Below are 27873 nucleotides of genomic sequence, written 5' to 3'. Positions count from 1 at the left end.
ACAACTCCATCAAGCCACTCTAGCTGCTTCAAAATGCAACTGCAAGGATTCTCACTAAGACTAACAAAAGGGACCATATAACATCAATCCTAAAGAAGCTCCATTGGCTCCCAATCAAACACAGAATCCTGTACAAGCTTCTATCAATTACTCACAAAGCTATTCTTAACATCTCTCCGCTAGACCTCTCTACCCCCTGCAGCTTCATACCTCAGCCCGCCCTATCAGATTAGCGCAGAGAGGCACTCTTTAAGTACCTGCAACCAAAAACTCCCCAAGTAAAAGAGCTATCTTCTCCGCAGGTCCCAAACAGTGGAATTTGCTCCCTCCCGACCTCAGGCTGGAACAATGCCCACTCATTTTCAAGAAGAGACTTAAGACTTTCTTGTTCAGACAAGCTTTCCCATAATCTCTTGCCGTTCACCACTTTATCATCGAACCTATCTTCCCAAGCTTAGGTTCCTAATCCCATTCGCCTCATCCCCCCAGCTTGCCATTTTGCTATCTCGCTCTTGATACCCTTTAAAAATGTCAAAACCCCTCTTCCTCCCACACCATTTAAAAAATGTAAAAACCCCACTTCCTTCCACACCCCTCTCTTTCAGGCCATTCCTCCCTCGCTCTTGATCCCCTTTTTTCAGGCCCCTCCTTTCAGGCCATTTCTCCCTCTCTATAACTTACCAAATTGTTCTAAGTTTTTCCCTCATGTACTAATTTATTTAAGTTGCACCCAAGTTATCTCCTCCCTTGTTCTATGTAAGACAACTTTTGTTACTGTCAATGTTTTGTTGCAATGTAAATCGGAATGATAATTAACTCCGTTAATTAAACTTCGGTATAAAAAAGTTATAAATAAATAAATAAATAAATAAGTGAGGGACGCTTTGTACTAAGATTAGAAGAAGTTGAGGTGGGGAAGTGGCAATAACATCAACCTGACCACATGCTTCTCTCTCTCACTCCCTTGGAGCCAGCGGCGTATTTATAAATTCTGCATGTTTGGAAGCAGTGTTTTGGGAAATTAAAGTATTGTTTGAGCAGGTGAATTGCTATAGCCCTGACTGGTGGATGTTGCAGAGATGATGGTGAGATGCCCTAAGACAGATGGGGCTGCCAAAATCATGAGTGGAGAAGTCAAGATGGTACAGGATGTGCAGGAGGCAGGTTCAGCAGTGGAAGTCTTCTCTCTGAAGTAGCGCTAAAGAATCTCACTCGTGCAGTCTCAGCTTCAGAAGGATCCAGCTTCAGAAGATCCAGTCATCGGTGGATGAATTACGTGATAAGGTAGAACCATATACCGCCGCAATTCCCGCTAGTCACCATGGAGGCCATTGCTGACAAGTTCCAGGGAAAAAACAAAAAGCTTGAAGAGAAACTCAACAACCTCGAAAACTGAAGTCAGCACAATAATTTGCGTATTATAGAGGTCCTAGAAGTGGTGCATGGTGTGGCCCTATTTCAACTTTCTGAAAAATGGGTCCCTGAATAACTTAACATTAATACAATGGATAGACCGATTTTGGTTGAGCGAGCTCATAGGTTGTTGGGAGCTGATGGTCAGGAGTCATCGTTAAATATCTGAATTACACAGATAAAATGAAAATTATTTCAGCTTACCACAGAACCAAAGAGCTCACTTACAACAATGCCAAGCTTCTGATTTTCCCGCATTACTGGTCTAAGTTCAGGCCTCTCAGAGGGAACTCATTTCTTACTGTATGTAATTGTTCTGCTGTGGTGTTAAATTCTCTCTGCAGTTTCCCGCCTATCTGATGGTATACCATAATGGAGAATCTTGCCTGCTAACCTCTGGCAGTGAAGTGAAAGCCTTTGTGAACCAGCTGAATTGACTATATGTAATCCATGTCATCACAGTTCTAATTCGTTAAATTTCAGTTATATGCTGCTTTGTATCTGTTGGGCCTATGTAAAATGTCCCTGTTGCTGTGCTTGAGGGCCAAGGTCGTGGTCTTCATTCAAAGACAGTTTAGGTTCTGCAATGTTATACTCTCTTTGATTTTCCAAAGTTGGTTGTTATGTCTCATTGTGAACAAAGAATACAATCAGCATTATTGGAAAATGCTGGAACAACCCGGGTATCAAGAAAGGACTTGAACAGGTAAATGTAAATCAGTTATTTACTAGAGATGTGAATCGTTTTTTGACGATTTAAAATATCATCCGATATATTTTAAATCGTCAAAAATCGTTAGGGCCACGATACAATACCAATTCCCCCGATTTATCGTCAAAAAATCGTAAATCGGGGGAAGGGGGAGGGCAGGAAAACCGGCACACTAAAACACCCTAAAACCCACCCCGACCCTTTAAATCAAATCCCCCACCCTCCCGAACCCCCCAAAATGCCTTAAATTACCTGGGGGTCCAGCGGCGGTCCGCCATTCTGCGGACCGCCGCCTTCAGCCGGCGCCATTCTGCGCCGCCATTTTGCAAAATGGCGGCGCAAGATGGCGGCGGCCATAGACAAACACGATTCGACTGCAGGAGGTCGTTCCGGACCCCCGCTGGACTTTTGGCAAGTCTTGTGGGGGTCAGGAGGCCCCCCCAAGCTGGACAAAAGTCCCTGGGGGTCCAGCGGGGGTCCGGGAGCGATCTCCTGCTGCGAATCGTTTTCCGTACGGAAAATGGCGCCGGCAGGAGATCGACTGCAGGAGGTCGTTCAGCGGGGGAAGGGGGAGGGCAGGAAAACCGGCACACTAAAACACCCTAAAACCCACCCCCGACCCTTTAAATTAAATCCCCCATCCTCCCGAACCCCCCCCCAATGCCTTAAATTACCTGGGGGTCCAGTGGCGGTCCGGAAAAGCCTCCTGCAATTGAATCGTGTTGGTCTATGGCCGCCGCCATTTTGCGCCGCCATTTTGCAAAATGGCGGCACAGAATGGCGCCGGCTGAAGACAACACGATTGAATTGCAGGAGGCCATTCCGGACCGCCGCTGGACCCCCAGGTAATTTAAGGCATTGGGGGGGGGGGGGGTTCGGGAGTTTTAGTGTGCCGGTTTTCCTGCCCTCCCCCTTCCCCCGATTTAGCTACGGACCGCCGCTGGACCTCCAGGTAATTTAAGGCATTTGGGGGGGGGGTTCCGGAGGGTGGGGGATTTAATTTAAAGGGTCAGGGGTGGGTTTTAGGGGGTTTTAGTGTGCCGGTTCACGATTTTAACGATTTTCACGATACTCTAAACACCCAAACGGCGACGATACGATTCCCTCCCCCTCCCAGCCGAAATTGATCGTTAAGACGATCGAGGACACGATTCACATCTCTATTATTTACTCTCTCAGACAATAGAAGGACTAGGGGCACTCCATGAAGTTAGCAAGTAGCTCATTTAAGCAAATTGGGGAACATTCTTTTTCACTCAATGCATAATTAAGCTCTGGAATTCATTGTCAGAGGATGTGATTACAGAGGTTAGTGTAATTGGGTTTAAAAAAAACAGGTTTGGATAAGTTCCTAGAGAAGTCCATAACATTAAGCAATAAGGAATAGTAGCTTGGAATCTATTTAATGTTTGGGTACTTGCCAGGTACTTGTGACTTGCATTGGCCACTGTTGGAAACAGGATGCTGGGCTTGATAGACCCTTCGTCTGACCCAATATGGCATGACTTATGTTCTTAGGAGTCTGTTGACTTAAGCGGTAACCCGGTACCGGACTGATATGACAGGGACACCTCCACTAGGATTTTTGGAAATGTGCAGGCATTTACCCATCTCTGTGTGGCAGCAAACGAGATGAAGGGAGCCTGTCCCAGTGTGGATCGCCAACTGTTCTCTGGTTGCTCCATAGCCTGGGGCCCTTTCAGTATAGTGTTCCCTGGGATTCCCGCTTAGGGCGAGGCAGCAACACAGCAGTCGTCATGTAGGGTGGTTCTCCTTCACAATGTAAGTCTATCAGCTTGCCTAGATTTTCTGCCTTGGTTATTGTTCATTTAGGCAGATTATGCATAATATTTAAACATCTTCATTGCCTTGTATTCACTATTCCAAGCATGGTTTGAGTATTTCATCAACTTATAGCCCCGACTCCTCTAAGCTGAGCACCTTACTGGCTCCGGGAGACCTCGATTGGGTGCGGAAATCTTCCTGCTGGTGAAGGAAGAAGAAACAAAAGTACTTTGCCAGGATTACAGGGGGAGTCCTCCCCGGTTGAGGAGTTGAGATTTTTTTTTGTTTTATTTTTTTGACAGTTCAAAAAGGGATATGGAGGAGATGGGAATGTCATTTTTGGATGGGATATAGTTCAAATGTATGAATGCCTGTGTTAGTATGTGTGTGTTAATGGCCACCTGTGCCTGGGTATAGCAACTTGCAGGTATTTTGTTCCTTCAGAAGCCTTGGGGGATGAAGGGGGGGGGGGGCAGGGAACCTAGGCTGGGAGGTCCCATCCTTTACAGCACTTCATCAAGCGGCAGCTATTGCTCAATCATATACTGATAGATGTCTAACATTACTTTTTCTCCTATTAACATTGACAATTTGCACTGCCCTATTAAGAGGAAAAAAGCTGCTAATGGACTTGTGGAAACATAGGGTGCATGTAGCTTTTATTCAGGAAATTCATCTGGTAAATGAGGAACATCAAAAATTAAAAAGGGAATGGATGGGTCAATGCTTTTTCTCCTCCTTCAATTCGAGATAACAGGGAGTGACTATTCTGTTTAATAAAACATCACTTTCGAAAAAGAAAAATGGATTTCGGAGCCCAATGTCTGCTACATAATTGTAGTAAGGAACTTGCAAAGGGTAAAAATAATTCTGGTCAATCTTTACATCCCAAGTATATATTCACATGGGATTTTTTCCTAATCTGGTTGCCAAATTGTCATCACGGGAAGGCTACACTATTATTATGGGAGGGGATTTTAACATGGTGGAAAACCCTCCTGGTGGACTGCAAACCGGCTAAAACTCCCTGGAAAATCCAGTCTGATCTGGGTGTGGCTTTTGTATCTCAGGAACTGCAGTTGATTGACTCTTGGCGTTCATTGCACATAGAGGACAGAGAGTTTACTTTCTTTTCTCATGTGCACAATGTATACTCACAAATTGATTATACACTATTGGCAGAATCATTCTTTAATAAGTTGCTATCTTTTGAGATTTCTGATGTTCCTTATTCTGAACATGCGATTGTAGTTACTACTCTTTTATACTACTTTAGCTTTGTTACCTGGGATCACAGGGTAAACAAGATGATCTAGGCCCCCATATCTTTATAGTGACAAACAGTTTGCAATTTTTCTGAAAGATAAATGGAAGGAATACGTAGAATTTAACTCACTCCCAGAGACTGAACCTATCCTTTTTTGGAGTGCTGTCATGAAGGCGGTCATGAGAGGATACAATTTAGCTTATCAGGCATGCACAAAGAGAGAAAAGAATGGGAAAATTCTAGACCTCACCAAATGCATCATGATGCTGAGGAGGGTTCACGTGCATAGCCACCTGGAAGGAGCTTAACATATTGTTGGAATACAAGGCACAGCAAAAGTTTTTGTATCTTACATTTAAACTCTATTGGTGGGGTAATAAATCCGATAAACTTCTAGCTAGACTGGTTAAATCTAATTCTTGCCTCAGTGGAGTTATCACTCAAATTTATTTGAACTCACAAACATTTTCAACCTCTCCCTTGAAACTAAGTGTTTTGAGGCCTACTACAAATCATTATACGCAGCTGGCCCTAATAATGTACAGACACAGCAGGTCTTTTTTCAAGATCTTGAGGTTTTTTAAACTAGGGAACCAGGCTAAAGGACTCTTGGTGACACTTGTTACAGTGGTGGAGATCTGTAGAGTTATCTCAAATTTAAAATTAGTCAAAGCTCCTGGGCATGAAGGCTTGGGGCTAGACTTTTATAAAGTAATAGGAGATGCCATATTTTCTCCTCTTAAAAATATGTTCCATGAAGCAAGGGACAGAGGAAATTTTTAAGCGGGCCATAACCTTGCAAAGGTTATTCTACTGTCTAAGCCTGGAAAAGATCATACCCTCTCACAATCGTACAGACCGATTTCTCTCATATCAGGCTATAAAGATATTAGCTGTTGTCCTAGCTTTTCAATTGAACTCGGTTGTCTGTGAAGTGGTGTCTCTGTCATTAAAGGGAGACTTTCTAATACCAATTTGCTGAAAGCAATAACAGCCATCCAAGCTGCTGTGGTTGGTAACAAAGATGGACATTTAGTCAGCATTGATGCTGAAAAGTATTTGACTATGTGGAATGGCCTTACCTATTATGGGTATTAGAACGATTCAAGGTTGGGGAGGAATTTTTACAGTGGGTAAAATTATTATATAACAAAACCCTTAGCACAGTTAATGGTAAACAGGGCTTTTTCAGAAATTCACTCAGGTGAGGAGCACAAGGCAGGGATGCCCATTGTCCCTCTGCTGTTTATCCTTGCCCTGGAACCCTTTCCAGCTAAACTTCGTATACTGTCATCCTTTGAAGGCATGAAGATTAGGAATAAGATGGTGAAACTAAGCCTATTCACTGATGATATGATGATTTTTGTGGGTAATCCCTAAAGGAGTCTTGGGGATATTATTAGGATAATCAACAAATTTGGGAGGTTTTCAGGTCTCCGAATTAATTAAACCAAATCGGACGCTTTTCCTCTCAATCTTACCTTGTAAAATCTCTGGGAGGGTCCTTTCCCTCTCAAGTGGGCCGTGAATCACGTTTGCTATTTGGGAATTACTTAGCTTGAACAGCAGAGGAACTTTACACACTTAAAGCTAGATTTTAAAAGGCCCGCACATGCATCCATGTGCGAACGGGTCCCGGCATGCACACATGGACGCAGCTATTTTATAACATACGCGCATCGACTATAACCTCATAGCGATAGCAGAGATAAATGTGCAGTTTCTGTGCTGGTTGAACTCACTGACCTCTGGCGCAGGTGTCCTCTTTTCCAGCATTCTCTCCTTTTTCTGCGTTTTCCCCCTCTAGAATAAGCTCCTGTTTGGTTATTAGAGGTAAGGAGGAGCTGTCTGGATGTGGACTAGAATTCCAATCAATATCTATCTGAAAATCCCTAAATCCCTCCCGTGGGGCTTTGATGGAGAGAGGATCATGCAGAGAGGGCTCTGGATTCTCATTGTCCATGATTTCAGATCCCTGACCATCCTGAGCAGCTCCTGCAAATGAAAATAAAAACAAATTTAGGGCTGCCTTGACTTATCACATCAAGTGCTAGCATATAAACGTGATGCATTACAGAGTGAGTCCATTGATGCCATTTGGAAGGAGTATAACCCATGGTTGTTTCGCATGACATCTGTTTATCTCTCTGAGTGAATGGAACTGTTCTGTTTTTCAAGACCTCACATAATAGCTGATTCTGCAAAACTGAACACCATTCAGTCAGCAGATCTCTGAGCAGTTTGGACCTCGTACATGTTTTTTTACTTGTGACTTTTATTTAATATACATTTTATTTTAAAGCTAAGCTGTTTATTCTTGTTTTACCCCATTCACCTATGTTTCATGTTTTGTTGATTGACTAAAGGAAAATTAGTTTCTCACCTGATAATTTTCGTTCCTGTAGTACCACGGATCAGTCCAGACACCTGGGTTGTGACTCCGCACCAGCAGATGGAGACAGAGCAAGATCTGTCGGGCTCCGCTACATATAGCAAGGTGCCATCCACAGCCCCTCAGTCTTACGTAATGTCAAAGCAGAGAACGAACAAACTATCTAACTAAACTGCCCGCAACAAGGGCCAAATTCACAAACTCTCGACTGGAACAGAACTCCCAGAACCAAAGGAGAGAAACGAGTATAATCATATGCAACCATTGAATCCAACGAGCGGACTCTCCGTTACTTCAGCGCCGACAACACAGACAATATGGACGGGGTCCTGGACTGATCCGTGGTACTACAGGAACGAAAATTATCAGGTAAGAAACTAATTTTCCTTTCCCTGTACATACCCGGATCAGTTCAGACACCTGGGATGTATCAGAGCCAACTTACCGAGGGTGGGAACCAGAGAGTCCCGCTCGGAGTACCCTCTCACCAAAACCCCCAGAATCAGCGGCCTGAACATCCAGCCGGTAAGGTCTAGTAAAGGTATGTAACGACTTCCACGTAGCCGCCCTACAAATCTCCTGAGGCAACACCTGAGAGGATTCCGCCCAGGAAGCAGCATGCGATCGTGTTGAGTGAGCCCTGAGGCCCACGGGAACAGGTGTTCCCCGCACTATGTATGCTGAGCCAATGGCCTCCTTAAGCGAACGGGCAATCGTAGTCCGGGAAGCCGTACCACCTCTCTTCGGACTGGAAAACAGAACAAAGAAGTGATCTGTCACCCTGAAAGGGTTAGTGACCTCCAGATAGCGGAGGAGGACCCTCCGCACATCCAGCTTCCGAAACTCCCTCGCTTTCGGCTCCGACAGCTCCCCCACCGGAAAAGCGGGGAGCTCGATCGACTGATTCAAGTGAAACGCCAACACCACTTTTGGCAAAAAGGAGGGGACCGTCCGTAAGGAGACTCCCAAATCCGAGAACCACATGAACGGCTCCCTACATGACAGTGCCTGCAACTCCGAAACTCGCCTCACCGACGGGATCGCAACGAGAAAAACCGTGTTCAGCGTAAGATCCTTTATCGTTGCCCGCTTGATAGGCTCAAAAGGTGCCGAACACAAAACTGAGAGTACCCAATTAAGATTCCAGGACGGGCAAGGCTGTCGCAACGGAGGACGTAAATGCTTAGCCCCCCTAAGAAAACGAGCGACATCCGGGTGCAGAGCCAGAGTCACCCCGCGCACTTTACCCCTGAGACAACCTAGTGCCGCTACCTGGACCCGCAGGGTACTACAAGAGAGGCCCTTCGAGAGACCCCCCTGAAGAAAAGCTAGGACATCGGATATGGACGCTGTCATAGGATCCACTCTGCGATCCCTACACCAGTCTTCGAACACTGCCCACCCCCGAACATAGGCTAAGGACGTAGACTGTTTCCTAGACCTCAACAAGGTGGCTACCACCGCATCCGATTTATATACGCCACGGTCGTTGCATTGTCCAACAACACTCTGACCGTCTTCCCCCGTATCAGTGGAAGGAAGGATTGCAGCGCTAATGTCACCGCCCTAGTCTCCAAGCGATTGATGGACCACTGCGATTGAGCCCTGGACCACTGTCCCTGCACCGACCGTCCAAGACAGACCGCACCCCAACCAGAAAGACTGGCGTCCGTGGTGACCACCGTCCAGTTGGGCATGATTAGGGATACTCCGCACATCAGATGGTCCGACACCAACCACCAGTGGAGAATGGTCCTCGCCTGATCCGTGAGCGGGAGCGGGAGGTGGAATTGTTCGGACACCGGCTTCCAGCGGGAGAGCAATGCTGATTGCAATGGCCGTAGATGAGCGAAAGCCCAGGGAACCAACGCTAGTGTGGATGCCATGGAGCCCAAGACCGTCAGATAATCACAAACCTGTGGGATCTGTAGGGATAACAATCGCCTCACCTGACCCTGCAGCTTGAGCACCTGCCCCTTGGAGAGAAACACCTTGCCTGCTGCATGTCGAATAGCGCTCCCAGATACTCCAGGGTCTGGGTAGGTTCTAAGCAACTCTTGGCCAGATTGACCACCCATCCGAGAGAGCGCAAGAACTGAAGAACTCTGGCGACTGCCTGCCGACACTGCGAATCAACCAGTCATCCAAGTAGGGGTGCACCAGAAACCACTCCCTCCTGAGCTGAGCCGCCACCACTACCATTACCTTGGTAAACGTGCGTGGCGCCGTGGCGAGACCGAAGGGAAGAGCTCTGAACTGATAGTGCCTGCCCAGAATGCAGAACCTGAGGAACCTCTGATAACACGGCTGAATGCCTATATGGAGGTACGCTTCCGTGAGGTCCAAAGAGGCCAGGAATTCGCTTGGACGAACCGACGCGACAACCGATCGAATCGTTTCCATCTTGAATCGTGGAATTCGAAGACACCTGTAGACCCCTTTCAAGTCCAGAATCGGCCTGAACGTGCCCTCCTTTTTTGGCACTATAAAGTAAATGGAGTAACGGCCCTTGTGTTGCTGCCTGGGAGGTACTGGGGTTATCGCTCCCAAGTCCTCCAGGCGTCGAAGAGTCTCTTGCACCACTACTCGCTTTTCTCTGGACTTGCAGGGTGAGACAAGAAACTTGTCTGCAGGGATCCGTACAAAATCTAAAGCGTAACCTTGACTTATCACGCTGAGGACCCACTGGTCTGATGTTATTTTGGTCCATTCCCCTGTAAAAAACGTCAACCTGGCTCCCACGTTTGGCATGGCTGACGGGATTGGCTGAGAGGAATGGACCACACGCGTTTCATTGGGAAGCTTTAGACCCCGATCCCAACGAAGGTCCACCTTGCTTCCCAAATCGCTTTCCTCGAAAGGACGGAGTCCATGACGACTGCCTGGAAGAACCGGGATGGTAAGACGAACCAGAAGATCTCTGGGGGCATGACCTTCTGTTCCCCTGAAACCGTGTCCTATTGGGGAAGGAGCTCCGCGACCTAGGCCTGTCCTCAGGTAGCTTGAATGCCCTGTTCTCGCCAAGCGATTGCATCAGATCATCCAGCTGCTTGCCAAACAACAACTTCCCCTTAAACGGCAGTGAGCCCAGGTGAGCTTTGGAGGAACCATCCACCGCCCAGTTCCGTAGCCAAAGGAGACGACGTGCGGAAACCGCCGAGACCATAGATCTGGCCGATGTGCGCAGCAGGTCATATAGCGCATCCATGCTGTAAGCGATCGCCGCCTCCAAGCGATTCGCTTGAGCAGATTCCTCTTCCGAGAGACCCGCATTGGCCTGGAGTACCTGGGCCCAGCGCAGACTTGCCCTCAAGGCAAAATTACTACATATGGCGGCGCGGACCCCTAGAGCAGAGACCTCAAAAACTTTCTTCAGCTGGAGCTCTAGCTTCCTGTCTTGGATGTCCTTCAATGCAGTGGCCCCTGTTACTGGAATCGTCGACCTCTTTGTTACTGCCGATATCTCTGCGTCCACTCTGGGGAGATGGAGAAGCTCCAACACGTCCTCTGGCAGCGGATAAAGTTTATCCATGGCCTTACTCACTTTCAGGCCCAACTCCGGAGTGTCCCATTCCCGGAGTAGTATATCCGACACCCAGAAATGAAAAAGAAAAGCCACAGCTAGACCACTGAGGCCCAACAACACCGGATCCATTTTGGCCCCCGGCCGGGACTCCACTGGAGGGGCGTCCACCCCTAGCTCCTGAAGAATGGCCGGAATAAGCGGGCCCAGTTCCTCTCTTCTAAACAGCCTTACCACCTTCGGGTCATCACCGTCCGCAGCTGTAGTGCCTTTACTGGAACCAGACTGGACTGTCACTTCCTCATCCGCCTCATCGGCCCCCCCCAGGGGCCTTGTGGGCGATTGCGCCTCATCCTGCGAGGAGGAGTCGGTGTCCGTGCCCCGCGGGGCACCACGCAACGGGCGCTTTTCCTTAGGAGGCTCCGAGCTCCTCCGGGACCTATCCCTGGCTTTCCTCTTCTGGGACCGTGAATGTCTCTCCAGTCGCCCAGCGGCTAACTTCTTGCCTGCCTTGCACTTAAAAAGTTTGTGCTTCAGAACCTTGTGAAGCAGGAGCGAAAAATCTGACGAAAAAGAGGAATCCGATAGGGAGGATGCGTCATCAAAACTATCCTCCGACCTTGGTGACGCAGCGGCCCCCGGGTCCCCCCCCCCCCCGGAGGGCCTTTGCTGTGGAGAAAGCGCGGGAGGCAGGGCGCTATCCCCTGCAGCCACCCGCGTGGCCTCCCGTACTGTTTCCAAGATGGCTGGAGCCCGGTTCACTCACCCCTCACTGGAGCAGCACTAGCAGGACCTTGGACAGCACCGGCAAGTATAAAAAAAAAAGAAAAAAAAAGTGATTTCTGTTTTTATTTTCTCCGTGCGCCGGCTCTCCGTTTCCCGTCGCTGGGCGCCAGTCGGCTTGGTGTTTTCGGTGTTTCGGCTCGCGGGGGAGGGCTCCGGACGGGCAGGAATGCCCCGAGGCTCGGCTTGCCGTGCTTGCGGCTCAGCGCGCGCGCGCTTATCTCGCAACGGCATCTGTTCGATATGCGTCTCGGGAGGCGAAGGGCCGTCCGAGGTCGGTCGGGGGGGCCGGTCTCGGCCGGCGTGATCGCCGCCCCGTGTGGGGTGAGTGAACCGGGCTCCCCGGTGTCACCCCCCAACGTCGCTAACCTGAAGGGCCGGGTCCTCGAACCTTAGCGGCGGCCTCAACCAGGGGGGGATGGTCCCCTCAGAACCTTACAACCCCCCTGGGAGGCTCCCAGGACGACAATTCTTCCTTAGTCCTCTTTTTTTTTTTTTTTTTTAAACCTTCTAAATCACCACCAATATCCCTGAAGAACCTGACTAACTAGCCAAAAACCCTCCCCAGGGACCCCAGAGGCTGTGGTTGTACCTGCCCCATCTGCTGGAGACAGAGAAAGACTGAGGGGCTGTGGGTGGCACCTTGCTATATGTATTGGAGCCCGACAGATCTTGCTCTGTCTCCATCTGCTGGTGCGGAGTCACAACCCAGGTGTCTGGACTGATCCGGGTACATACAGGGAAAAGGTTGATTAAAATACTGCTTTTTGAAGATAAGTTTCTGCAGCTTGTGGGTCATTCCAGAATCTGATGGGAGGGACTGTGGTGCGGGCCCTTTATCTGGAGATGATAAGGTTTTGGAGAATAATTTCTCTCTGCCCCCACTTTAAGGTAAAATAAACCTACACCCCAAATCTTTGCTGTATAGTAGAAGTAAAGATTCTCAATTATTGTTTCTCTTGTAATCCTTCTCTCTTGCAGGGCTGGCCCTAGGGCAAAGGTCCCTGGACAAAATTTATCAATGGCACCCACATTATTCCTACCCCCTTCACCCTCCTTCCCGCCAGGCATTGTCTCTTCCTTTCCCTCCAGAAATTTTCTCCCTTTTCTTCCCCCTTCCTCCAGGCATTATCCCTATTTTTCCCTTCCTGCATAAACTCTCCCTCCCTCCAGGCATTCTCACTCTCTTCCAGTTATTACTCCCTCCTCCATCCTCTAGAAATTCTCTCCTCCTTCTCCCTTCATCCATTCTATTCTCTCTCTCTAACTCTCCAGGCATTCTCTCTCCCTTTCCCCATCGCTCTTCCTACCCTCCAGGCATTCCTTCCCTCCAGGCATTCCCCTCCTCCTGCAGACAGTTCTCCTCCTTCTTTCCCCTCTCTCTATGCCAGTGGTTCCCAACCCTGTCCTGGGGACCCCCCCCCCCCCCCAGCCAGTCAGGTTTTCAGGATATCCACAATAAATATGAATGAGAGAAAATTTGCATGTTGTGGAGGCAGTGCATGCAAATTTTCTCTCATGCATAGTCATTGTGGATATCCTGAAAACCTGACTGGCTGGGGGGTCCACAGGACAGGGTTGGGAACCACTGTTCTAGGCATTTTCCTCACTTCTCTCCCTCATGCTCTCTCCTTCCAGATATATCTCCCATTCTCCCACCTCCCCTCCCTTCCTCTGGGCACATTTCTTCCCTTCCCCACTTCTCCCCTCCCTTCAGGCATTCTCTCTTAAAGTACATAATATACAAATTCTGGAGTCACTCGAAGGCCATATTCAGCACTACTTAGCTGGATATGTTAGGATTTTTCAAGCTAAGTAATGGCAGGTGAATATCCAGCCCATTGAGTGGCCACCACTTAGCTGGCAAGCAGGGTGAAGGCACTTTGGGGAGGAGCCAACTTAGCCAGATAAGTTATCCAGCTAACTCAGAGTTAGCTGAATAACTTATCCAGCTAAGTCTGCTTGGCCCATAGGACTGTTCTAAAGTTAGCTGGATAAAATGATGGATATTCATTATGGATATCTTGAAAACCTGACTGTTTACAGCCCCCAAACACTGGAGTTGAAGAACCTTGGCTTGAGACTAAATGCATCTGGGAGTTTTAAATTAGCTATACAGACACTCTGTATAGCTAATTTAAAAAAATCCCTAAGCATCTTATATGCAAAAAAGAAACCTCTGAAAAACAGAACAAGCTAGATTACTACAGATACCTGCACAGAAAATACATACTAGCAGAATACCTCACCCCAGTCCCAAATGCAAAAAACAGTCAGACTCCCACCAAATACAGAATAAGGGATCCCAGACTAGAAATAGAAAGATGCAGACAAAAACTAAACTGGAAACCGGAGGAAGCTAGACTCTATGCAACATTGGAGAAATAGAAACAGAAAAGCATTTCCTCCTATGCTGTGAAAAACACAAAGATATCAGCGATGCACATTTCCCAAAGCTCACAGAGAAAATAAAATACTTCTTATGAAAGAATGAACAGGAAAAACTCTTTATAATTCTGGGAGAAATAGGAGAAACAGAAGCTATACCAGGTCAAAAATGAAACCTGACCAGGGGAAATATATCTCTAATACTATACTCTCTATAACATGTAACTTTACTTGACTTAGGGGCAGATTTTGAAACCAGCGCGCGCGGGGTACATTTGTGCGCGCTACCTGGCGCGCACAAATGTACACCCGATTTTATAACATGAGCGCGCTGCCGCGTGCATGTTATAAAATCCAGGGTTGGCGCACGCAAGAGAGTGCACACTTGTGCACCTTTCGTGCGCTGAGCCCTAGGGGAGCCCTGATGGCTTTTCCCGTTCCCTCCGAGGCCACTCCAAAATCGGAGCGGCCTCGGCGGGAACTTTTCTTCCGCTCCCTCCCACCTTCCCCTCCCTTCCCCTATCTAACCCACCCCCCAGCCCTACCTAAATCCCTCCCCACTTTATTTCACGTATTTATGCCTGCCTCTGGCAGGCGTATCTTGCGCGCACTGGCCAACTGCCGGCGCGCCATCCCCCAGCACAGTCGCTGTCCTGGAGGCCTCGGTCCTGCCCCCGGACCGCCCCCGGACTTGCACCACGCCCACCCCGCCCCTTTTTCAAAGCCCCAGGACATATGTGCGTGCCGCCGAGCCTATGCAAAATAGGCTCGGCACGTGCAGGAGGGCTTTTAAAGGGTTATGCGCGTAACCCTTTGAAAATCTACCCCTTATTGTTTTGTAATTTGTTGCTTTACTTACTTTGGCAATATATGTACAATTGTTATGCCAACAAAGGTATCTGATACTTCTCTACTAGTACCTCCTGTACCTTTTTCATCCCTTCTGGTGAGCTGCTGCTCTGGGAAATGAAACAGCAATGGGAAGATAAGGAGTTCCTTCGGCATCTCACGGGCTCTGAGCCGACTCTTGTAGACAGCATGTTCTTGGGGAGCTTCCTCTAATATTGGGGGCAATTTCAGCACATCTTGCCCCTGTGTACAATAAGAATTGGAGAGATGAGAAGGATGCTTTAAGTGAAGACCTGCACTGCAACATCCCCTAGTGTTGGCTATTTTTAACTCATAGACCCTTTGCCACTTAATAGGTCAATATTCAGTAAGCTAGCCAGCAGCAAGTTATCCTGGTAAAGTTACCTAGATAACATTAACTGAATATTCAGTAGAACTTCTCTTCTCTTGATATACTTTGCCAAATTTACCCCCAATAAAGTTATCTGGGTAATTCTGCTACTTACCGGTTTACTAAAAAAAGAAAAGAAAAAAAAATGTTGCGGTTAAAAATAAATATCCTGGACTCAGTGGAACCCTTTCTCTTCTTAAAAAAAATGGAGCACCACCCCTTAATCTCCCCCCACCCCACCCCCAAACACTCAAAAATCATCCTTGTATGCCAGCGGGAGGAGAAGAGGCTCCTGCTGGGTGAATACTAAGTGCCAGTAGGTGCCAGCTGGAAGGAGGAAGCTTGTGTCCTCCTAGTTGGGCTTTCACGCCTTTTCAGGTATGACTTCCGGGAAGTGTGTGGAGGGGGATTGGGTGGAGGAGGGGGGTGGTTCCACCAATGGTTTTCACTTTGGGCAGATGGGAGGGGAGTGCCACTGTCATGCTTGATTGTGCATTCTGGTGGGGAAGGTGACTGATGCGGTGTGTGGGAAGGAGGCATCTGGCCCACCTCCCAATAGTTTTAAAGATGGTGCAAGGGAAGATGCCAAGGACTGGCGGCTCTCCACCCCCCACCAACATAACACTTTTATTTTGCTTTTTCTTCTCCTGCTGAAGTAATGGAAGACTTTAGGTGCTTTGGGCCCAGGGTAATGCCTCACTTTTATAAGTAGGGAAAGGGGGGATTGGGTTGCTATGGCCTTATTTATCTTGCTAGAATAGAGGATGGGGGGCAATTGGGTCACTGCTGGCCTGCATGGGTTGTTTTATTTTTTTTACCTTACTTGGCTATATGGTTAATGTATTTGGGTAGGTATAAAGTTATCTAGGTAAACTCACCTGGATAACTTTAGACCTGCTCTCTACCACAAGCAGACTTACCCAACTAAACTTATCTGGATAGCACTGAATATCATTGCTGCCTGGCTCTGATTAAGTCCCACTCCTGGAATGGGCCCCATGCTGCCTCTTTTTTTTTTTAAATCCAGAATTGATCTTTTTTTTGTGGTGGTGGGTGGGGGGGGGGGGGGGGGGGGAATTTTGTTAAAATTTCTCATTTCCGAGTAACTTATGATCATAGTTAAGTGATGTTGTACGTTTTTGAAAAACCCAATAAAAATTGTTTTACCTAAAATTTCTCATTTCCAAAGAATGCACACCCCATTACATTGTTTTGGAATCTCTTTCCCTTATTTCCTGGAAAGATTTCAGCACTTTGGAACCCTCCTCTTCTAGGACAAGCTCTCACTTTCCAGCTGCTTCCTTACTTACAGAGAAGCAGCTTCAGATTTTGCTCTTACAGCACTGAGGTAGTAGCAAGATCAACAGCAACAACAAAAAACATTCTTCCTCCACAGTTTACATCTTACTACTCACATTTTTGCACAAAATTATTCCCAATAGCGGCCCAATTTGTACAGTTCCATAGTTTCCATAAAGTGTTTTCCATCTACTGGAAACAGCCTAGTACCTTCCAGCTATCACCAGTTCTTTCCTTCTCGGTAACTTCTCTCAAACTCCTTGGAATTTTCCCTTGAGGGAGAAAACCCTCTTCAGCCTCTCGGGCCTTACCCCTTGAGGAGGAAAGCTACTTCAGAGCCCCCATCAGAAGAGGCACCGATGGCCTTCACCAACCGCCTACTGAATCCAGCTGAATTTCCCTGCCAAAACACTTGAATCCTATCTTATAAAGTTTTAAGGGAACTTCCTCTAGAGGTTCCAATCACCATGAGGTAAATATTCAAAAGCCATTTAGATGGATAGCTTACAGTTATCCAATGGCAAATTTTTGTATATTCAGCCTTTTTCCCCGCTATATTTTAGCCGGAAAAATCATTATCCGGCTAAATCTAGCCAGATAAAAAGAGGCCATCTGGAGACGTAACTGGGAGGAGCTACTTAACTGGCTACTTTTGAACAGGTCAAAAGTTAGCTGGTTATCTTATCCAGCTAACTTTAAACTTATCCAGATATATTCAGTGGCATGCCACACCACTGAATATCCCGGCTATGTTAGCTGGATAAGTCTTACTTAGCCAGCTATGGCTGAATATTGGCCTCCATATTATTTAAAGGACCCTGCAGGTCCTTTGTAGCTTATGGTATTGGATTTTTCATATTGAATCTCTCAGTTTTCCCTTTTGTTGGGTTGCTTACTGTCACTTAGAAAATAGAACTAACCCTGATTTTGGGCTTTTCTAGAAATATTTCACTTTGTTTGATGTTTGTTTATATGTGTTATATATTATACACGTTATTTTGTACCCCATCCTGAACCTTGAAGTGCATGAGATATATGTATTTTAAATACATAAATAAATAACACACATTATCTAATACTCAGGTGACTAGTACTATTGAATAGAATGGTGGAGGTTAAGTGACCAGGTTTTAACCTTTAATAACATTCAGAATGATATTGAACACAGACCAGGCAGAGTTTATACCCCATTCTCCTTCAAAACTCTCTTTTAGACGCACAACCCTTAAACAGATATGTCAATTCCATCATTAAACCACTTCAGTAATGCCATTACCCAGACCCCAACTGCAGAGGTTAAGGGAAAATCCTTAAAGTCTTTACAAGGGCAAATTATTATTGACCAAGCCTGGATTGACAGCCCCTGTCACAATAGACTCAATACTGCAGTAGTTTGCAGTATTTAAGAGCAACAAATAAAAGAAAGGTACCTTTCTGAACTCTCCCATCTTGGAGAGAGGAAAGCACATGACAAGACTATGGGCAGGCAGGGAGGTTTCCTCTATCTAATTAGCACTGCACAAACATAACACATGCTTCTGCAGGACTTCAGCTGACCCAGAGACAGGAAGCTGGCTCTGTCTTCATTTCTCCTCCTTGGTACAATAACGGCAATATTTTGGGATTTAATATATGGAACTGACCTGCTCTGTTTTTGCCTCTTTGCTTGCTCCATGCTCGGCACCCAGAGAAGACGTGATAGGGGGGAAGAGGCTTCCTCCAGCAGGGGTTTCGCAGAAGGACTGGTCTAATTTGTCCTGCTGGTGATTCTCGTGCCTTTGTTTAACTGCAACTAAACAGAGAAAGTACAGAATTAAAGACCTCTGGGAGGGATTTCGCAGCATGATGTAAAGTATTGTGTGTTTGTTTATATTTTGTATTTTTTTCATTTGCATGTCTTTTTTTTACATCTGTAAACTGAATGATGATTTCAAGAAACATTTATTTATTTATTTATTCTTATGCTTATATACCGATGTTTTATGAGAAAATATCACATCAGTTTACATTAAACAATATTCAGTTTACATTAAACAGTATACATTAAAGAAATTCATTTAAAAATATTTGCATTTCCAAAATTAGAATGAAAGGAAATAAATAAATAAATACAATGTTTCATAATAAACTAATATAAACAAATAAAATAGTAAATAATTACTAAAAAAAAACATTACAAAAAATGTAAACAGTTAAAGATGCAGAACAGTATGAGCAGAGATAATATATGTAACTAAGTATATAAAATAAAGGGGAAATATAATCATTAAGTTAAGACTCTTGGAAGGCTTGTTAGAATAGCCACATTTTAACACTCTTTTTAAATACTTTAATGTCTGATTCCATCCTTAATTCCTATGGTAGAGAGTTCCACAGTTGGGGCCCAGCAATAGAAATAGCCCTTTCTCTTACATTATTCAAATGAGCGATTCTATCACAGAATCAAAAATTAATTTCAATTTAAACATTTCCAAATTTAAATTAAACTGAAAAAAGCCAGAAAAACTGGAGACAATTACGCCAAGTTTACTAATTACTACACTCTCAATATCTAAACTGCAAGAGCTTTAGAAACTGAATGTTGGAGTGGAGTACCGTTAAAAGGCTTGGAGGACATCTTAACGTAATGGGCTTTTTGACTGTCAACTCTAGAAGGTGAGAAAGCCTACATCTCAGATAATATAGGTGTATAAGAATCATAGATCCTCTGTCTCTTCTGAGTTTTTACAAGATTTCATCTACCATAGATATTGGATAACAAACATACAAAAAGCCCATTCCTCAATGAAAAGAGAAGTCATCTACTGCTAGTTTGTCTTTTGATCTCCTCCTAAAGCAGAAAACTGGTACCTTCCTTTTCAGGTCTGTTACAAATACATCCTAAGTAGCCCCCACTCAAGGAAGATCATATATACCATAATCTCATCAAGGGACCACACATAGATGTCTGACAGGTGATGACTCAGGCTGCCTTCTAAGATGTTTTCCTTTCCCATTTGGGTAAGTGGCTCTTAAGTGATATACCTAAAAGCCCAGTACTACAACCTGGCTACCTCCTGACAGAGAAGTGGAAGCCCATTTCTCATTGTTCATGTACTGATGAGTAGGCTATATCTCAAGCACCACAAGATGGTCGGGGTTAAGAACATAAATTGCCATATGGGTCAGACCAAGGGTCCATCATGCCCAGCATCCTGTTTCCAACAGTGGCCAATCTAGACTACAAGAACCTGGCAAGTACCCAAACACTAAGTAGATCCCATGCTGCTGATGCCAGTAATAACACTGGCTATTTCCTAAGTCAACTTGATTAATAGCAGCTAATGGACTTCTCCTCCAAGAACTTATACAAACTTTTTCTAAACCCAGCTACACTAACTGCACTAACCACATTCTCTGGCAACAAATTCCAGAGCTTAATTGTCCATTGAATAAAAAAGAATTATCTCCGACCAGTTTCAAATGAGCTCAGGATATCCAGTTTCAAATATGCTCAGTACATCCACAATGAAAATGCATGAGACATACTTGCAAACAATGGAGGCAGTACATTCAAATACACTTCATGAATGTTAATTAGGGATATCTTGAAAATTGGATAAGCTTGGGGTACGTGAGGACTAACGCTGCCTACCCCTGGTACAGACTAGGCAATTTGCCACAAACAAGCCATAGTATGGACTTTTTGATGTGCTCCCAATACCTGAGATTTTGTATTAATCAACTATTTGATTGTCAGTTTGTACTAGGCCATTTATTTAAACATGTTAACCAATATGAATACGATGTTAATCCCCAAATTAACCTCTTAACATCTTACCCATCGAAAATTGTAAACCGTTGTGATGGCAAAACCGAATGATGATATATAAAACTCATAAATAAATAAAATAAATAAATAAATTTATATACCATTGTTCCATGTAAAGATCACAACGGTTTACAATAATGACATTCATAGGTATAAATCAGCAGAGAATGAAGGATTACATAGGAAGTATTCATAAACAGACCTTAACATTTATCAACTGAATTCTCAAATACATATTAATTAAAGATCAGGACATGAGAAATGAAGTACAAAAATAAATTAAATTTCACATTCTGTACATAGTACAATTTCTTGTTAATTTGTTTATCATGTATCTAATTAGTATCTAGTCATCTTTGTTATTTTAGTTCGCTACATTCTGATGATTTAAGTTAGGTTGTATACATTTTTAAAAAACATTATTATAGATAATATGATAATTACACAAAAAATAAGTACTCAACTATAATATCTACTAACAATACATCATTCTTTAAAAGGAAACATAATATAATATAAAGGGCTAGTAATCCTGGGGGAGTTTCAAAAGAAACATACTGTATCTGAAATTAGCTTAACATGAATGGTAGAAAAATTCCTTATTAGATCATGTCAGGGATTTCTCTTGCCCAGGAGGAATTGTTGTTATTACAGTCCTGGAATTTAGGAAGGATTTCAATTGCTCAGGGAAAAAGAAAATGTAACAATCATTTTGACGCCGTATCACACACTTACAGGGATATCTAAGTGTGAAAGAGTATCCCAAAGTAATCACTTGGGCCCTCAAAGATAAAAAATTTTGCCTTCTAACTTGTGTTGCGCCCTAGCAAAGTCGGGGAACACACAAATAGTTTGCCTATGGAAATTTGAGGATATATATTTAAAATATCTCCTCATTGTTTCATTCAGCTCTTGCTCCATTAAAAAGGAAACAAGCAGGGTGGCCCTCTCTATCATCACTTCATTGGAGTCTTCAAGAAACTGTGTTAAAGTAGAAATACTATCCAATTGACCTCCTTGAGGAGTCTATCTTTGCTAGGGTTAGACAGAAAAAAAGGCTTTATTTATGGCTGGTTTCTCTAAGTCAAATCCAAGACTTTGATGAAAATAACTTTTCAAGGTGGTATAAATTCCTTCTCCCAGAACTTTGGGAAAGTTAACATAATGCAAGTTCAAGTGTCTGGTGTAATTTTCTTTTTTTTTATCAGAATAATTTTTTATTGGCACGAAAGACAACCAACCAGCCAAGTACAAAACATAACAATCAAGAGCAAACCCACACAAGGAGGGAACTGTAACAAGAAAGGCATATAACACTCCCGGATATCAGTAGCCGCCTAGGCCAGCAGTCACTCTCTGCCCTTTACTTATTTCAGAAAATACCCCCCCTCCCTCCTTCCTCACCGCTCCACAATCAGCCCATGCACACTACAGTCACACCTGGCCCCCCCTCCCCCCCTGAACCCTTCCCTTCCCTCCAGAGACCATTGATTGTATCCAGTCAGTACTGTACCCACTCTCCCGCAGTCCGGCCTGAACTGAGGCTGGTAACATTGACACACATTGAGTCCAGCAAGCCCCATATAACTGATCAGGCTTTCGATGGCCTTTCAAAAAATCTAAACGTTCCATCTGCAAAACCAAGGCCATACGCTGGAACCACGCTGCTGTAGTGGGGGCCGTCCCAGGTTCCGCCCATCCGGACAGTATGGTGCGACATGCCAGCATAGTCGCAATACGTCCAAATCGATCCTTTGATCGGTTGACCTCAGCAGTGCAAGCTTGTGGACTGGATAGAAAAAACTGCCCCGTTGTAGGCGGCAATACACCCGTGCACTGAGAAATCACTCCAACCACTGTAGTCCAAAAAGAGTGGAGAATAGGGCAAGAATAGTGTCTATGTACCAAGGTACCCTCCTCACGGCCACATTTAATACAAAGAGGAGAATCCGTACTCCCCATCCGGAAGCGTCGCACATCGTCGCAGTAGATCCGCTGTAGTATGCGAAACTGTACCTCGCGAAGACCAATATCTGGTAGTTGACGATGTACCGCATCGAAACACTTCACCAAATAGTGCACGGAAAGGGGTTCTCCAAAAGTGCTAGACCACTTGGCCGCTAGAACTTCCAAGCGCGGGGTTGCAAGCCACGATCGGCTCAGCGCAGCCCAGCCCGTTATGGTATTTGCCAGAAGAGCCATGTCGAAGACCTTAGTAGCGTAAGCGACTCCAATCCAACCCTTTCAGGTGTCCAATGAAAGGAGGTCAAATAATGCCTGGTTTGCAGATATGCAAAAAACTGATGAGTTGGAAGGTGGTAGGTGTTGGCCAAAGTATTAAAGTCCAGCAATAGATGGGTATCCGTGTCATAAAAATGAAAGGCAAACATTGCACCATTATTCGCCCACTTAGAAAACAGAGCCCCACAGTCCCTACCCGGCACAAATCCCACATTTCCAGTCAAGGGCAGGAGGAGAGAAACCACCCCCTCCAGCCCCCTCTGTCCCCGTAAGCACCGCCAGGCTGCAATACAGGGAGATATCAAGACTCTAGGGTATTCAAGCCTTCGACGCTCCAGTGCGCTAGACTGAATAAGACTCAGTGGCGACCAAGGGGCAGCCATGCCCGATAGAAGCCCCTGTGCACAAAATTTATATTCCCCCGTTAGCCATTCCCCTATGAATCGCAGCTGGCAGGCGGCGTTATACAACGAAAATCGGGCAGGCCATAACCCCCCTGGGCCCGTGAATAGGTCATAGTCTGGTAGCTCAGACAGGCTTTCCTTCCCCTCCAAAGAAAAAGCTGAAAGGCCTTGTACAGTCCCCTTAAGTCCTTATCTCGCAGCCAACAGGGGATCATAGACAGGACATACAATATCTTAGGGGCTATGGTCATTTTGATAAGAGCACAGCGCCCGAAAAGGGACAAGGGGAGCGAGGTCCACGCCTCAAGCTGTGTACAGATCCGCCCCAAGAGGCTAGTAACATTCAGCTCATACAGGTGCCTTAAATCCCTCGGAATCCAAACACCCAAGTATTTCAGCCGATCTGGCGCCCAACGAAACGGGAAGGAGCCCACCCATGATGATTGCAGCTGAGGGTTTAGGGCCAGCGCCTCCGACTTCCCAAAGTTAATTCGGAGGCCCGCCACCGCCTGAAACTGATCAAATAGATTAATGATGACTGGAACACTGGCTTGTGGCTTGCCGACGAAGAGCAAGATATCATCGGCAAACAAAGCGGTACGAAGGGACTGATGACCTACCCGCAACCCCCAAATCTGTGGCTCCTCCCGCAACCGAATGGCCAATGGTTCCAGAGCTAAAACAAAAAGCAAGGGGGAGAGGGGGCAGCCCTGTCGTACTCCACAATGCAAGGCAAAAGTGGAAGACACAGCCCCATTCAACAAAATACTAGCACAGGGGTTACGATAAAGAACCTCCACCCACTGTACAAAAGCCCCCTCAAGGCCGTACTGACACAGCACCCAAAATAGAAAATCCCAAGACAAGGAGTCGAAGGCTTTCTCCGCGTCGAGGCTCAGCACAACCGCATCCGCCCCCGCAGAGTAACTAAGGGAAGCCATGAGGCGGCGCACATTCCGTACCCCCTGTCGACCGCGGACGAACCCAGTCTGATCGTCGTGGACGAGTTGGGGAAGAATGACACTAAGTCTGGCCGCCAAGATAGCCGCCAAGAGCTTGATATCGACATTTAGTAAGGAGATGTGTCGATAAGACCCCACCTCCTCCGGATCCTTACCCGGTTTAGGAAGGACAACTATGACCGAGTGATTGAGCGCAGGCGAGAGGGCCTTCACTTCCAGCAGTTCGTTATAGAAAGCCGCAAGCGGGGAGAGCAATTGGAATTTTAATAATTTATAAAACTCGGAGCTGAACCCATCCGAACCCGCAGCCTTGCCCAACTTAAGACGGTGAATAGCCCGATGCACCTCCTGGTCAGTGACAGGGGCATTTAGAGCAGTCAACTGATCTAGATTCACCCTGGGCCATTCAATCTGTTGGAACAAAGCCTCCCGAACCAGTGGATCGCTGCACCTCGCCTCATATAATTGTCGATAATATTCAAGAAACCGAGCCTCAATAGCCCCAGAGGTCGTTCGGCGAACGCCTCGGCCATCTTTAATACTAACAATAACCTTCCGCTGGCCCCTAGGCCGAACCAAGTGAGCCAACAATCGCCCAGCCCGATTACCATATTTATATAGCTGGTATTGGTAGTATTTAAGGGATTTCGACGCCCGGTGATGGAGCAACGTATTTAACGTAGCGCGCGCCTGATCGGCCTGTTCCTTAGCGTCCGGGGTCATATCAACAGCATGACGCTGTTGTGCTGTTTTAAGAACCTGAGTAAGGCGGACAATTTCAGCGTTCCGTTGACGATTCACCTTGGCTACGTACGCAATCACCTCCCCACGCATCACCGCTTTCCCGGCCTCCCACAGGGTAGCCGCGGAAATATCTGGAGTAGAGTTATGCAAGATATACTCCTTCCAGCCCCCCTGAATGTGTTCCCGAAATTGCTCGTCAAAATAAAGATCTGGCCGCATGCGCCATGAAAATGGAGGCCTGTCTCCCATATCGCTCCGCAACATAACAGACACCGGGGCATGATCAGAGATCGAACGTACACCTATGGTCGCCTCCTCCACCCGGGCAAACCACTTATCAGAAACAAGCAAATAGTCCAGGCGAGAGTAAACCTGGTGAGGGTTAGAATAGAATGTAAAATCCAGTTCGCCAGGGTGAAGAACCCGCCACACGTCCAAAAGCTGAAGTTCGTCGCACAGAAATGGAATTCCCAATGAACAACCTCGGGCATCAGCAGGTTTGGGCGGCTTCCGATCCAGCTGATTATCCGCTACCACATTGAGATCGCCCCCAAGCACCAAGACATGGTCCAAAAACCCAGTGAGCAAGCCCACCAGGAACGAAAAAAAAGCCGGAGAAAAAACATTGGGCCCATAAACGTTGCAAAAGGGTATCTTTTGGTGACCCAGTACCCCAGCTGCAATCACATACCGACCCTCTTTATCATGGCAAGTTTTAGTGAGGCGAAAGGGCAACTGCTTATGGATGAGGATGGCCATGCCCCTCTTACGAGGCGTGTAGGACGAATATATGCATTGACCCACCCACTCCCGTTTGAGTTTAAGATGTTCAGCATCATTTAAGTGTGTTTCCTGGAGGAAAACAACTTGGGAGTGCATGCGATTAAACATAGCCAATAACTTTTTCCGCTTAACGGGGGAGTGTATGCCATCGACGTTCATGGTGGTAATCTTAACCTTTGCCATGGCGCGCCATGACCCAGCCAAATAATAATGGAGCCCAGCAAGTAGGCTCCGGCAACCAATACCACCTCCCCCCATGGCCCCCCAGCCTAGACCACAAGGAGATAGGAACCCAAACAGAAGAGCTATGATACCCTAGTCTCTGAACCCATCCCCCCCAACCCTTTACAACCCCCATCCTTCCAACCCCGCCCCCACACAGTGTTCCCCCCCGAACCCACATACACACCCATACATACATCCCCACACATACCCAAAACCGCTCAAGGAGGTACAGAGGTATCCCCCCCCCCCAGCCTCTCCAGTGGGACAAGATACCCCCCTCCGTCCCGCCCCAGCCCAGCAAAGCCCCCATCCCTCCTAGAAAATGGAACAAAGTCTGAACAACGGAACACATCTTCCACCGAGTCTATTGAAACAAGTCCATAGTCCGAATAGCGTCCCTGGGCACACGGGCCCGTAGCCATCAGCAATAAGGTTCATGATAATACTCGGGACTGCAAATATAGGAAAGGAAGAAAAAGGCCAAAAAGGCAAACAAACAGGGATTGTAGCCCGAACTGAGAGTCACCCCAACCGCAGAGAAAAAAGAAAAAAAAAACAATCCTTATGGGCTCCATCCCCTCCTCCACTAGGGGGACAGCCCATTCATTGCTGCATCGGTTGGGTAAAGATTTCGCGTGTATCCAGTGTAGTCCCCGGCTCTCTCCCTCCCCAGCCGCTCTAGGTAAACTGGCGATGAATCCATCTTCTTCCTCCTTGGTATGGAAAAAGAGGACTTTATTGTGAGACACGCGGAGTTTAGCAGGGTACAGCAAGCCAAATTTTATACCCCTCTTGTAGAGTTCCGAGCAGGTTGGCGTCATCAGTTTCCTTTTCGCGGCAGTGGCTGCTGAAAAGTCATTAAATAGCAAAATCTTGTGGCTATTATACTCCACTACTTCCTTTTGCTTAAATGCTCTCAGCAATTTAGTCTTATAATCCCAGTTCAAGATCCTTGCCATTACCGGCCGGGGTCTGACCGCCCCATCACGTATGGGCGCGACCCGGTGAACTCGCTCACATTTCAGCTCTCCCAGGGACAATTCCAGGCCTATCTGGGCCGGCAGCCATTTCTCAACCCAATCCTGGAGCGCAGTATCCTTTACCTCCTCCGGCAGCCCCACGATCTTTAAATTGTTTCGTCGCCCCTGATCCTCCAAGTCTTCTACCTTATCGAGCAGCTCACGCTGCTGTGTGCGTAGCTCAGCCACGTGGCGCTCAGCCTCCGCCATCCGATCCCCATGATCAGAGAGAATCTGTTCCGCCTCGTCTAGGCGCTTAGACTGGCCTTCTACAGCTGCTTTGAGGTCTTCCATCGTGGACTGAATGCGGATCAGCCGCGCATCCAGAGCCGCGGTCACGCTCTGCGAAATCTGCACCAGTGCTTCATCCGAGACCGCTTCCAAAACTTTCACGCCGGAGGGAGGTGAAGGGGCCGCCGCCATCTTAGTACAACAGGGACGTCGAACCGCAGCCTTTCGGAGGTTTCTTTGCCGCATCCCCGGCCCTTCGCTCTCAGGTCAGTGCTGCAGCAACTCGTCCCGGGTAAGGTGGCAAAATTTCAAGGCGTTCTGTTTAGTATTAGGGGGCTTTTTCACCGAGGCTGGGAGTGGGACTTCAGAGCCCGAAAATCGTGCTGCCGGCGCCCCTTACGTCATCACCGGAACGTGTCTGGTGTAATTTTCTAAATAGATCCCAAAGTCTTTGACGAACTTGTTGTGTGGAAACCATTTGATTCTTAATATCTTGAAATTGGGTATCAAAAATAGCATTCTGAGAATTTACTTTAATATTTAATTTCTCAATTTCACTCTGGCAAACCTTCATTGAGCTTCCAAAGCTTACAATAAGATCCCAAATCGCTTCAAGAGTTATTATAGCCGGTTTGGATGGGGGTTGGAAAC

At 46.5% G+C, this 27873-nt stretch overlaps 1 protein-coding gene across 5 annotated transcripts in view; it reads right to left on the bottom strand.

Moving 5' to 3' along the window:
* The window catches only part of KIAA2012 (KIAA2012 ortholog), a 389440-nt gene that overhangs the window by 234506 nt on the left and 127061 nt on the right, over positions 1–27873 (bottom strand). For 4 of the 5 annotated variants that reach the window (XM_029606277.1, XM_029606281.1, XM_029606279.1 and 1 more), the window contains 3 exons: positions 18446–18594; positions 15184–15355; positions 6924–7172 (listed from right to left, as the gene is read on the bottom strand). In XM_029606277.1, coding sequence (XP_029462137.1) covers positions 6924–7172; positions 15184–15355; positions 18446–18594 — 570 coding nt within the window. The remainder of the gene's footprint in view (positions 1–6923; positions 7173–15183; positions 15356–18445; positions 18595–27873) is intronic. The other variant, XM_029606278.1, reaches the window with a different exon arrangement.

Source organism: Rhinatrema bivittatum, chromosome 6 (genome assembly GCF_901001135.1).
Source record: "Rhinatrema bivittatum chromosome 6, aRhiBiv1.1, whole genome shotgun sequence".
NCBI classification, from domain to species: domain Eukaryota; kingdom Metazoa; phylum Chordata; class Amphibia; order Gymnophiona; family Rhinatrematidae; genus Rhinatrema; species Rhinatrema bivittatum.
The sequence above is the reverse complement of the archived record's forward strand: the minus strand, read 5'-3'. Positions and strand labels throughout refer to the sequence as shown.